Source organism: Pediculus humanus, genomic scaffold, assembly GCF_000006295.1.
Source record: "Pediculus humanus corporis 1103172107447 genomic scaffold, whole genome shotgun sequence".
In the NCBI taxonomy this organism is placed as follows: Eukaryota; Metazoa; Arthropoda; class Insecta; order Psocodea; family Pediculidae; genus Pediculus; species Pediculus humanus.
Genome location: NW_002987068.1, coordinates 414,703 through 429,310, shown reverse-complemented (window position 1 = coordinate 429,310; position 14,608 = coordinate 414,703). Strand labels below are relative to the sequence as shown.

The 14,608-nt window shown below is 39.1% G+C and overlaps 1 protein-coding gene across 1 annotated transcript; it reads left to right on the top strand.

Annotated features, from left to right (window-relative positions):
• Positions 1–2,726: 2,726 nt before the first annotated feature.
• Phum_PHUM097080 (uncharacterized protein) lies at positions 2,727–13,449 on the top strand (the record flags this gene model as incomplete). The annotated part of the gene is made up of 9 exons (XM_002423883.1): positions 2,727–2,857; positions 3,339–3,483; positions 3,561–3,734; positions 3,835–4,013; positions 4,088–4,223; positions 4,294–4,691; positions 4,805–9,699; positions 9,769–13,074; positions 13,151–13,449. The coding sequence occupies 9 exons, from the start codon at positions 2,727–2,729 to the stop codon at positions 13,447–13,449; spliced, it is 9,663 nt and encodes a 3,220-aa protein (XP_002423928.1).
• Between the last annotated feature and the right edge of the window lie 1,159 nt (positions 13,450–14,608).

Genomic DNA, 14,608 nt, shown 5'->3' with positions numbered 1-14,608 from the left:
CTCGAAAATGAATTTTCGGGTATTTTTTTAAAGGTGTGTGCGTGTGCGTGTGCGTGTATTCTTTACAACTCTTCAGTTACGCATTACTATTATTATTATTATGAATCGAATTTATGATAAACATGAGTTTAATAATAATAATAATAATAAGACGATCCTTTTTTAACCGACACCCACACTCGAGTTAATAAATTGCGGAAACGTCGGAAAAAAAAAAATGAAAAATTAAATTAAATGTGAAAAAGAAAAAGTGTGTTGTTAACAAGGCTAAGGTCAAAAGGTCAATAATATTAAAAAAAAAGCCGACCGATCGCCGCCATTTAAAAAAAAAAAAAAAAAAAAAAAAATTTTCTTCGAGTTCTATGGAAATAATTTTGAAAAAATTTTTAACGACAATAATAATCACAAAATTTATTAATTAAATCGAATGGGAAAATGAAAAATTATTTTTCCGGAAGTTAATAAAATAATTGAACGAGAGGAACTTCCGTTTGAAAACCGTTACAAAGAAAATATTATTATTCTGTGAATTTGTGGAAAAAATGCGACGGTTTCCGGTTCGTGAAAAAAAAAAAAAAATGACCATAAAATTATCGATAATCGATGATGATACGTCATAAATTCAAGGTTATCATTTTGTTAATAATAATAATAATAATAATAATAATAATAATAATAAAAGTCCAGGAGAAGGAAGTGCATGAAAAAAAAAAAATGTCGGTTGTTGTATTAAATGTCAACAAAATTACATCGACAGGTGCACCGCGTGGGTTTTTTTTTAAGGTTTGTTTAGGTGATACATAACAAACGCTAACGATCCTACAAACAACAAACAACAAAACTTTCTCATTTTTTTTCTTTTTTAATTTTTATAATTACGTAATAATTTGTCGGCGTAAAAAAAAAAAAAAAATTGTGAAACTCCAAAAAAAAAAATGAAGGTGAATTTTCCCATCGTTTAAAAATTCGGAAAAAAATTTAATCGCTGGAAAATATTTTTGGACAACAAACGATCAAAAAAAAAAGGGAGACAAAAAGGGGGGGGGTTTCGTATTTGAACTCTGAACATTTACAACAAAAAAAAAAAAAATTACGTAATTTAACACTTTAACACGCGTGAACTTATCAACTCGATGTGTGTAAAACACGTTACAAGTAATCATAATTACACGTTCTTCCGCGTTTTTATTATTATTATCATTATTATTATTATTATTATTATTATTATTATTATTATTATTATGATTACTTTTTTTTTAAATTACGTAAAAATTTATATAAAAAAAAAAAAAATGTTAAATTTGCAAAGAGTTTAATTAATTAAAATAAATTACGCGAGGATAAAAATAGAAAAAAAAGCGAAATATTTAAACACCGATGGAAAAGTTGAAAGGTCAAATTTTTTTTTTGGAGTGTTAGATAAATGTTTTTCAATTGGATATTACCCGGGGGGCGGGGAGCGGGGGGAGCGGTTAAGCTAATTTAAAAGAGAAAAATTTCTCTCCCTCCTTCCTTCCTTCCAATTTTTTCTTAAACTAAATTATTTAAAAAAAAAAAATATTACCCTAATTAAATTACTTAATAAAAATAATAATAATAATAATTTCACAACACGATGAAATTAAATATTTATTATTATCATTATTATTATTATTATTATTTCTTTAATTAAATTAAATTAAATTTTTTTTTGTTAAATTAATTTTACAAAAAAAAAAATTTCACAATTTTGTAAAAAAAAAAAAAAAATATTTATGTATGCATGTGTAACAAACACGTGGTGATTAATAAAATAATAATAATAATAATAATAATAATAATAATAATAATAATAATAATAATAGTAACACATTGGGCCATTTTTTATTTCTCATCATGTTCTTTATGTAAAGTTTAAAATATAAAAAAAAAAAGAAAACAATGAATTTAAATTTCAAAAAAAAAATTCAAATTGAAATTTTTCTCTTAATAATTTCATAAGAATAAATTAAATAAACAATATTAATAATAATAATAATAAGTTATAAAGAAATAAAAACAAAAAAATTTCAAATTTGAACAATCGTATCGTGTTATAATAATAATAATAGTAGCAGAAGATAATTATAGTTATTAATAATGTTAATATATATATATATATTATTTTTCAGTTGGTTTGCGGCCAATTGTTAACAAGTCAAGATGACATAGAGAAAATAAACGCATTGCAAGAATTTAGCGGTAGAAAAATAAATATAAATTATCATCATCATTCAGATGATTCGACCGAATCTCAAAATTTACCCGTCGATAAAAAATCATTGAAACCGTATTTTTTCGAAAAGAAAAAAAATGACGGATCATTCGATTTCGATTTAATTAACAATAATAATAATAATAATAATAAAAAGAATAGGAAAAAATTATTTGCCGACGATAAAACGTTACACGATTTCATAGCAACGCCGCAAAAAATAACGATCGCACAAAGTGGTGGAGAAGACGAAGAATATGAATTATTTTCCCGCCAAGAATCAAATCGTGGTTTGATTAAGTTTTTCGATGTGAACGAAGAGCAAGAATTAGAAAAACCCGTGCGTAAAAAATTTTCTAAAAAAGTCACAGTCACTTCTATATCGCAACCATTTTTACCGAGAGCTTTTAATACTGAAAAAGAATTTAAACAAGATGAAAATGGTTTTACAAATATCGCAAGAAGAAATTCAAGGCAAATACATTCTGAAGAAATGGCACACGTTCATATTAAAGATATTATGGCTGAATGTGGTGATACTGGTATTAAAGTTGAATTAGAATTTAACGAACCTTTTAATGGAGTTGTTTATAGTAAAGGTTATTTTAACGATCCGAAATGCACGTAAGTTTATCATTCAATCATTCATTATTTATTTTTTTACCCATTAGAATAAAAACATTCATTCAATCAACTGTTAATTACTGATTAGTATGTTATGAATTGTTTATTGTAACAAAAGAACACAAACCTTTTTCAATCTTAATCCAAAGTTTTTGTTTTCTACTCCATCCAACAAACATTTACCCTGTAAATCTTAATGATTGTCGATGAATGTTAAACCTAAAAATAAAAACATAAGTGTCAATATTATTAGCAAACTTATTAAATTCTTATTAAAATAACCAAAAAAACAAACAAACAAAATACAAACAAGAGTTTAAAATAAATGCATTTAAAAAAATGTTTTGATCAAGAGGTCTTAAAACAAAAAATAAAAACTATTTTATAATAATAATATTAATTACAAACATTATTTTTTATAATTTTAATGAATGTTATTTATATGAAAATTGATAAGGAAAAAATAATTAAATTATTTAAGGTATGTCACTTCAGGAAGTGGTCGAAATAGATTCGATTTTGTGATTCCTCTAAAAGGATGTGGTTCCGGGCCGTCTAAATGCAGCAGAGGTAATTGTGGATTTACTGATAATGTAATCATTATACAAAGTGATGATGTCATTCAGGTACGGTACGCTACATAAGTTAGTATAATTTATTATGGAAATTTAACCAAGTTTATATACATTTATAATTTTGACAGGAAGTTTGGGACGTAGCAAGAAAAATATCATGTCCTTCAGGAACATTTAATGAAAAATCAATTGCCTTCAAACCGTTTACTGTTGATATGCTGGAAGTAGTGTCTGTACCTGTAAAAACGGGTAGGGCAAATATTGATTGTTGGATGGATATTCAAAGAGGAGTTTATCCGAACGTAAATATTAAATTTTATACCCACAATAAATCAATACTTAAAAATATTAAGCAGATTAATTTTTTAAAAAATTTAAGAATGTAATTTTACCACACTTTAGACTTCTCCTATCAAAGAAATAATTAAAATTGGAGAACCTTTAACAATATTAATATACATTAAAGACGACAAAAATCAATACAATGTAAAAGTGAGAGACTGTTGGGCTTATGATGATGAAGCCTATGATTCACCAAGAACCACAAAACTTCAACTAACAGACGGAAATGGATGCCCGACGTAAGTTAAATACTCTGAAAAAAATAATAATAATAACAAATATATGAAACTTAAAAATAACAAAAAATTTTCAGTAAGCCTAAATTAATTGGAAGCTGGAAAGAATCGAGAGAAACAGGAAACTCAGGAGCAACATCAATCACATACAATGAAATTAAAGCTTTTAGGTTTCCTGACAAAGATCAAATATATTTAACATGTAATGTAGAAGTAAGTTACCAAAAAAAAAGTACAAAAAAAAAAAATTTTGTAAACATTAATTTGTAGTATGTATTCATAGATATGTACCGGACAATGCCAAAATGAATGCAGCACACAAATAACAGATAAGACGTGCTTCCCAGGATCAACAGATCCAAAATGTCAGAAACAACCACGACCAACTCAACCACCAGCACCCCAATGTTTCCCAGGTTCCACTGATCCAAGATGTCCGAAACAACCGAGACCTACTCAACCGCCTGCACCCCAATGTTTCCCAGGTTCCACTGATCCAAGATGTCCGAAACAACCGAGACCTACTCAACCGCCTGCACCGCAATGTTTTCCAGGTTCAACAGATCCTAGATGTCCTTCACAACCGAGACCAACTCAACCGCCTGCACCGCAATGTTTCCCAGGTTCCACTGATCCAAGATGCCCTTCACAACCGAGACCAACTCAACCACCTGCACCACAGTGTTACCCAGGATCAACAGATCCAAGATGTCCCAAACAACCGAGACCAACTCAACCACCTGCACCACAATGTTTCCCAGGATCAACTGATCCAAGATGTCCAAAATCGGTAGTACGAAAGGACCAGAATATTTACCTCCGGCAACTACAAAACCACAATGTTATGCAGGATCAACTGATCCACGTTGTCCACAAACAACGACTCGTCCATTTCCAATAGTTACTGTTAAACCTGTAACTCCTACTCGACCTCCAGCACCGCAATGTTTTCCAGGATCAACTGATCCACGATGTCCTTCACAACCAAAACCAACTCAACCACCTGCACCGCAATGTTTCCCAGGATCAACTGATCCAAGATGCCCTTCACAACCGAGACCAACTCAGCCACCTGCACCGCAATGTTATTCAGGATCAACAGATCCAAGATGTCCCAAACAACCGAGACCAACTCAACCACCTGCACCGCAGTGTTTCCCAGGTTCCACTGATCCAAGATGCCCTTCACAACCGAGACCAACTCAACCACCTGCACCGCAATGTTTCCCAGGATCAACTGATCCACGATGTCCGAAACAACCAAGACCAACTCAACCACCTGCACCGCAATGTTTCCCAGGATCTACAGATCCAAGATGTCCAAAAATCGGTAGTACGAAAGGACCAGAATATTTACCTCCGGCAACTACAAAACCACAATGTTATCCAGGATCAACTGATCCACGTTGTCCACAAACAACGACTCGTCCATTTCCAATAGTTACTGTTAAACCTGTAACTCCTACTCGACCTCCACCACCGCAATGTTTTCAAGGATCAACAGATCCAAGATGTCCTTCACAACCGAGACCAACTCAACCACCTGCACCGCAATGTTTCCCAGGATCAACAGATCCAAGATGCCCTTCACAACCGAGACCAACTCAACCACCTGCACCGCAGTGTTTCCCTGGTTCCACTGATCCAAGATGTCCGAAACAACCAAGACCAACTCAACCACCTGCACCGCAATGTTTCCCAGGATCAACTGATCCAAGATGCCCTTCACAACCGAGACCAACTCAACCACCTGCACCGCAATGTTTCCCAGGATCAACTGATACACGATGTCCGAAACAACCAAGACCAACTCAACCACCTGCACCGCAATGTTTCCCAGGTTCCACTGATCCAAGATGCCCTTCACAACCGAGACCAACTCAACCACCTGCACCGCAATGTTTCCCAGGATCAACAGATCCAAGATGTCCCAAACAACCGAGACCAACTCAACCACCTGCACCACAGTGTTTCCCAGGATCAACAGATCCAAGATGCCCTTCACAACCGAGACCAACTCAACCACCTGCACCGCAGTGTTTCCCTGGTTCCACTGATCCACGATGTCCGAAACAACCGAGACCAACTCAACCACCTGCACCGCAATGTTTCACAGGATCTACAGATCCAAGATGTCCAAAAATCGGTAGTACGAAAGGACCAGAATATTTACCTCCAGCAACTACAAAACCACAATGTTATCCAGGATCAACTGATCCACGTTGTCCACAAACAACTACTCGTCCATTTCCAATAGTTACTGTTAAACCTGTCACTCCTACTCGACCTCCAGCACCGCAATGTTTTCCAGGTTCAACAGATCCTAGATGTCCGAAACAACCGAGACCAACTCAACCGCCTGCACCGCAATGTTTCCCAGGTTCCACTGATCCAAGATGCCCTTCACAACCAAAACCAACTCAACCACCTGCACCGCAATGTTTCCCAGGATCAACAGATCCTAGATGTCCGAAACAACCGAGACCTACTCAACCGCCTGCACCGCAATGTTTCCCAGGTTCCACTGATCCCAGATGCCCTTCACAACCAAAACCAACTCAACCGCCTGCACCGCAATGTTTCCCAGGATCAACAGATCCTAGATGTCCGAAACAACCGAGACCTACTCAACCGCCTGCACCGCAATGTTTCCCAGGTTCCACTGATCCAAGATGCCCTTTACAACCGAGACCAACTCAACCACCTGCACCACAGTGTTTCCCAGGATCAACTGATCCAAGATGCCCTAAAATAGGCAGTACGAAAGGACCAGAATATTTACCTCCAGCAACTACAAAACCACAATGTTATCCAGGATCAACTGATCCACGTTGTCCACAAACAACTACTCGTCCATTTCCAATAGTTACTGTTAAACCTGTCACTCCTACTCGACCTCCAGCACCGCAATGTTTCCCAGGATCAACTGATCCTAGATGTCCGAAACAACCGAGACCTACTCAACCGCCTGCACCGCAATGTTTCCCAGGATCAACTGATCCAAGATGCCCTTCACAACCAAAACCAACTCAACCACCTGCACCGCAATGTTATTCAGGATCAACAGATCCAAGATGTCCCAAACAACCGAGACCAACTCAACCACCTGCACCGCAATGTTTCCCAGGTTCCACTGATCCAAGATGTCCGAAACAACCAAGACCAACTCAACCACCTGCACCGCAATGTTTCCCAGGATCAACTGATCCACGATGTCCGAAACAACCAAGACCAACTCAACCACCAGCACCGCAATGTTTCCCAGGATCTACAGATCCAAGATGTCCAAAAATCGGTAGTACGAAAGGACCAGAATATTTACCTCCGGCAACTACAAAACCACAATGTTATCCAGGATCAACTGATCCACGTTGTCCACAAACAACGACTCGTCCATTTCCAATAGTTACTGTTAAACCTGTAACTCCTACTCGACCTCCAGCACCGCAATGTTTCCCTGGTTCCACTGATCCAAGATGTCCGAAACAACCAAGACCAACTCAACCACCTGCACCGCAATGTTTCCCAGGATCAACTGATCCAAGATGCCCTTCACAACCGAGACCAACTCAACCACCTGCACCGCAGTGTTTCCCAGGTTCCACTGATCCAAGATGCCCTTCACAACCGAGACCAACTCAACCACCTGCACCACAGTGTTTCCCAGGATCCACAGATCCAAGATGCCCTTCACAACCGAGACCAACTCAACCGCCTGCACCACAGTGTTTCCCAGGATCAACAGATCCAAGATGTCCGAAACAACCGAGACCTACTCAACCGCCTGCACCGCAATGTTTCCCAGGTTCCACTGATCCAAGATGCCCTTCACAACCAAAACCAACTCAACCGCCTGCACCACAGTGTTTCCCAGGATCAACAGATCCAAGATGTCCGAAACAACCGAGACCAACTCAACCACCTGCACCGCAATGTTTCCCAGGATCAACTGATCCAAGATGCCCTTCACAACCGAGACCAACTCAACCACCTGCACCACAGTGTTTCCCAGGATCAACAGATCCAAGATGTCCGAAACAACCAAGACCAACTCAACCACCAGCACCGCAATGTTTCCCAGGATCCACAGATCCAAGATGTCCTAAAATAGGCAGTACGAAAGGACCAGAATATTTACCTCCGGCAACTACAAAACCACAATGTTATCCAGGATCAACTGATCCACGTTGTCCACAAACAACGACTCGTCCATTTCCAATAGTTACTGTTAAACCTGTAACTCCTACTCGACCTCCAGCACCGCAATGTTTTCCAGGATCAACAGATCCAAGATGTCCTTCACAACCAAAACCAACTCAACCACCTGCACCGCAATGTTTCCCAGGATCAACTGATCCACGATGTCCGAAACAACCAAGACCAACTCAACCACCTGCACCGCAATGTTTCCCAGGATCAACTGATCCAAGATGCCCTTCACAACCGAGACCAACTCAACCACCTGCACCGCAGTGTTTCCCTGGTTCCACTGATCCACGATGTCCGAAACAACCGAGACCAACTCAACCACCTGCACCGCAGTGTTTCCCTGGTTCCACTGATCCACGATGTCCGAAACAACCGAGACCAACTCAACCACCAGCACCGCAATGTTTCCCAGGATCAACAGATCCAAGATGTCCTAAAATAGGCAGTACGAAAGGACCAGAATATTTACCTCCGGCAACTACAAAACCACAATGTTATCCAGGATCAACTGATCCACGTTGTCCACAAACAACGACTCGTCCATTTCCAATAGTTACTGTTAAACCTGTAACTCCTACTCGACCTCCAGCACCGCAATGTTTTCCAGGATCAACTGATCCACGATGTCCTTCACAACCAAAACCAACTCAACCACCTGCACCGCAATGTTATCCAGGATCAACTGATCCACGATGTCCAAAACAACCAAGACCAACTCAACCACCAGCACCGCAATGTTTCCCAGGTTCCACTGATCCAAGATGTCCGAAACAACCAAGACCAACTCAACCACCTGCACCGCAATGTTTCCCAGGATCTGCAGATCCAAGATGTCCAAAAATCGGTAGTACGAAAGGACCAGAATATTTACCTCCGGCAACTACAAAACCACAATGTTATCCGGGATCAACTGATCCACGTTGTCCACAAACAACGACTCGTCCATTTCCAATAGTTACTGTTAAACCCGTAACTCCTACTCGACCTCCAGCACCGCAATGTTTCCCAGGATCAACTGATCCAAGATGCCCTTCACAACCGAGACCAACTCAACCACCTGCACCGCAGTGTTTCCCAGGATCAACAGATCCTAGATGTCCGAAACAACCGAGACCTACTCAACCGCCTGCACCGCAATGTTTCCCAGGTTCCACTGATCCCAGATGCCCTTCACAACCAAAACCAACTCAACCGCCTGCACCGCAATGTTTCCCAGGTTCAACAGATCCAAGATGTCCGAAACAACCGAGACCAACTCAACCACCTGCACCACAGTGTTTCCCAGGTTCCACTGATCCAAGATGCCCTAAAATAGGCAGTACGAAAGGACCAGAATATTTACCTCCAGCAACTACAAAACCACAATGTTATCCAGGATCAACTGATCCACGTTGTCCACAAACAACTACTCGTCCATTTCCAATAGTTACTGTTAAACCTGTCACTCCTACTCGACCTCCGGCACCGCAATGTTTTCCAGGTTCAACAGATCCTAGATGTCCTTAACAACCGAGACCAACTCAACCACCTGCACCGCAATGTTTCCCAGGATCAACTGATCCAAGATGCCCTTCACAACCAAGACCAACTCAACCACCTGCACCGCAATGTTTCCCAGGATCAACAGATCCAAGATGTCCGAAACAACCGAGACCAACTCAACCACCTGCACCGCAGTGTTTCCCAGGTTCCACTGATCCAAGATGCCCTTCACAACCGAGACCAACTCAACCACCTGCACCGCAATGTTTCCCAGGATCAACTGATCCACGATGTCCGAAACAACCAAGACCAACTCAACCACCTGCACCGCAATGTTATCCAGGATCAACTGATCCAAGATGTCCGAAACAACCGAGACCAACTCAACCACCAGCACCGCAATGTTTCCCAGGATCTACAGATCCAAGATGTCCAAAAATCGGTAGTACGAAAGGACCAGAATATTTACCTCCGGCAACTACAAAACCACAATGTTATCCAGGATCAACTGATCCACGTTGTCCACAAACAACGACTCGTCCATTTCCAATAGTTACTGTTAAACCTGTAACTCCTACTCGACCTCCAGCACCGCAATGTTTCCCTGGTTCCACTGATCCAAGATGCCCTTCACAACCGAGACCAACTCAACCACCTGCACCACAGTGTTACCCAGGATCAACAGATCCAAGATGTCCCAAACAACCGAGACCAACTCAACCACCTGCACCACAGTGTTTCCCAGGATCAACAGATCCAAGATGCCCTTCACAACCGAGACCAACTCAACCACCTGCACCGCAGTGTTTCCCTGGTTCCACTGATCCACGATGTCCGAAACAACCGAGACCAACTCAACCACCTGCACCGCAATGTTTCACAGGATCTACAGATCCAAGATGTCCAAAAATCGGCAGTACGAAAGGACCAGAATATTTACCTCCAGCAACTACTAAACCACAATGTTATCCAGGATCAACTGATCCACGTTGTCCACAAACAACTACTCGTCCATTTCCAATAGTTACTGTTAAACCTGTCACTCCTACTCGACCTCCAGCACCGCAATGTTTCCCAGGATCAACTGATCCTAGATGTCCGAAACAACCAAGACCTACTCAACCGCCTGCACCGCAATGTTTCCCAGGATCAACAGATGCTAGATGTCCGAAACAACCGAGACCTACTCAACCGCCTGCACCGCAATGTTTCCCAGGTTCCACTGATCCAAGATGTCCGAAACAACCGAGACCTACTCAACCACCTGCACCACAGTGTTTCCCAGGATCAACAGATCCAAGATGTCCTAAAATAGGCAGTACGAAAGGACCAGAATATTTACCTCCGGCAACTACAAAACCACAATGTTATCCAGGATCAACTGATCCACGTTGTCCACAAACAACGACTCGTCCATTTCCAATAGTTACTGTTAAACCTGTAACTCCTACTCGACCTCCAGCACCGCAATGTTTTCAAGGATCTACTGATCCACGATGTCCTTCACAACCTAGACCAACTCAACCACCTGCACCACAGTGTTTCCCAGGATCAACTGATCCAAGATGCCCTTCACAACCGAGACCAACTCAACCACCTGCACCGCAATGTTTCCCAGGATCAACAGATCCTAGATGTCCGAAACAACCGAGACCAACTCAACCACCTGCACCACAGTGTTTCCCAGGATCAACAGATCCTAGATGTCCTTCACAACCAAGACCAACTCAACCACCTGCACCGCAATGTTTCCCAGGATCAACTGATCCTAGATGTCCGAAACAACCGAGACCTACTCAACCGCCTGCACCGCAATGTTTCCCAGGATCAACAGATCCTAGATGTCCGAAACAACCGAGACCTACTCAACCGCCTGCACCGCAATGTTTCCCAGGTTCCACTGATCCAAGATGCCCTTTACAACCGAGACCAACTCAACCACCTGCACCACAGTGTTTCCCAGGTTCCACTGATCCAAGATGCCCTAAAATAGGCAGTACGAAAGGACCAGAATATTTACCTCCAGCAACTACAAAACCACAATGTTATCCAGGATCAACTGATCCACGTTGTCCACAAACAACTACTCGTCCATTTCCAATAGTTACTGTTAAACCTGTCACTCCTACTCGACCTCCAGCACCGCAATGTTTCCCAGGATCAACTGATCCTAGATGTCCGAAACAACCAAGACCTACTCAACCGCCTGCACCGCAATGTTTCCCAGGATCAACAGATGCTAGATGTCCGAAACAACCGAGACCTACTCAACCGCCTGCACCGCAATGTTTCCCAGGTTCCACTGATCCAAGATGTCCGAAACAACCGAGACCTACTCAACCACCTGCACCACAGTGTTTCCCAGGATCTACAGATCCAAGATGCCCTAAAATAGGCAGTACGAAAGGACCAGAATATTTACCTCCAGCAACTACAAAACCACAATGTTATCCAGGATCAACTGATCCACGTTGTCCACAAACAACTACTCGTCCATTTCCAATAGTTACTGTTAAACCTGTCACTCCTACTCGACCTCCAGCACCGCAATGTTTCCCAGGATCAACTGATCCAAGATGTCCGAAACAACCGAGACCTACTCAACCGCCTGCACCGCAATGTTTCCCAGGATCAACAGATCCTAGATGTCCTTCACAACCAAGACCAACTCAACCACCTGCACCGCAATGTTTCCCAGGATCAACAGATCCTAGATGTCCGAAACAACCGAGACCAACTCAACCACCTGCACCACAGTGTTTCCCAGGATCAACAGATCCTAGATGTCCTTCACAACCAAGACCAACTCAACCACCTGCACCGCAATGTTTCCCAGGATCAACTGATCCTAGATGTCCGAAACAACCGAGACCTACTCAACCGCCTGCACCGCAATGTTTCCCAGGTTCCACTGATCCAAGATGCCCTTCACAACCGAGACCAACTCAACCACCTGCACCACAGTGTTTCCCAGGATCAACAGATCCAAGATGTCCGAAACAACCGAGACCTACTCAACCACCTGCACCGCAATGTTTTCCAGGTTCAACAGATCCAAGATGTCCAAATAAATGTTTTCCCGGTTCTGTAGACCCTGATTGTCCTAATCCTCCAGTTTTTCAGGGTCCGGAATATTTACCACCTTTACCATCAAAGAACTCTAATTCAGGTGGGGGGTGTAATTCAAAATCAGGATGCATTGGAGAGTCATCTGTTGTGTCCTCTGTTGGAGTGAAACCAAATTGTTTACCAGGTTCAACCGATCCGAACTGTTCAGGAGATGTTTCTAAAAATAATGGTAATAATATAAATTATGATAAAGATGTATCCGAAACGCACTCCGGTGATTCTAGATATCACAGTTTTCACTCCTGTAAGTAATTTTATTTTATTATTTTAAACAAAAATTAATAAAGACGTTAACATATGTAACTCTTATTTACTTTTAGGGCTTTATGACACACCGAAATCGTCCGGTCGTAGAAAGTACACTGGTCAAAGACCGAATACATACGGACGAAGAAAACGTAATATCGATTTTCCATCGGACGTGTCAACCTTGACTGATGGCAAAGATTACCACCACGAAGACGCCAGGATAACGACTTTAGGTAGCCAACAGTTTGTTTTTACTGTTTTAGGTGTTGCCATTTGTTTAATAACTATATCAGCTATTGTTTATAAAAAGAAAGATGTTTTATTTAAAAAAAAATCAATTCAAAATAATGTAATTAGTTCTATCGTGTAAATATTTTTATTATTATCATTACTATTATTATTATTATCATCAACAACAATTTAAAAAAAAAAAAAATTATGATAATAATAATAGGAGAATAAGAATGATGAGAGTCTGCAATGCAAAAAAAATTTTTTTTTTTTTTATCGCGTGTTTGTCTTGTGTGCGTGTGCACGTGCGCGTGCGTTTATGTAAATATAAAAAAAAATTCAAAAAGAAAAAAAAAAAAAATTTCCCGCCATTGAAAATTTGAATTTCCACGAAAAATTATTAGTATTTTTTTTCCACCCGTTTTTCCGTTCACGTGAAAATTTATTAAAAAAACACGTGTATGAGTGTTTTACAACATCGTATACACGTGGGATTTTCGAGTTTTTTTTTTTTTATTTTGAATTTTTTTCTATAAAATTATTATTATTATTATTATTATTATTGTAAATAATACATTTATTACTTTTTCTTTTTCTTTTTTAAATTACAATTTAAATTTCAATTTAACTTTCAATTTAATATTAAAAAAAAAAAAAAAAAAACATTGCAGATTCACTTATGTTTTTTAAAATATATATATATGTAAAAAAAAAAATGAATAATGATGATGATAATAATGATATTGATTTTTGTAACGAAGATGAGAATGATAATGATAATGATTATTATTATAAATTTTTTTAATTTTTTTTTCATTGATTTTTTTTTTTGTGTAAGTTAAAATAAATTTTTTTTTTTTTTTAAATAATAATAATAATAATTATTTGCAATCGAATTTTTATTTTAATAATTTTTTCCCCTTCCCCTTCACCCTCCCGCGCCATCACCTTACCGCCTCTTCCGTTCCCTTATAAAAAAATATAAAACGATTAGACATCCGTAATAATAAATAAATAAATTTATTTAATAAATATAGGAACATACAATTGAAATAAAAAAAAAACAAACATTTGAAAATAACAATAATAATAATGATAATAATAATAATAATAGTCTTGTAAAAACAAAAATAAAAATAAAAAAAATAAAAAACGGTAACGAAATCGTTTTAAAATCGGCACAGCCAAAAAAAATAAAAATAAATAATAATAATTATAATGTATCGCTCTACGTGAAACGCGAAAAAATCCAGTAAAAATTACAGGAGAGAGAAAGAGAGAGAGAGAGAATAGTACTT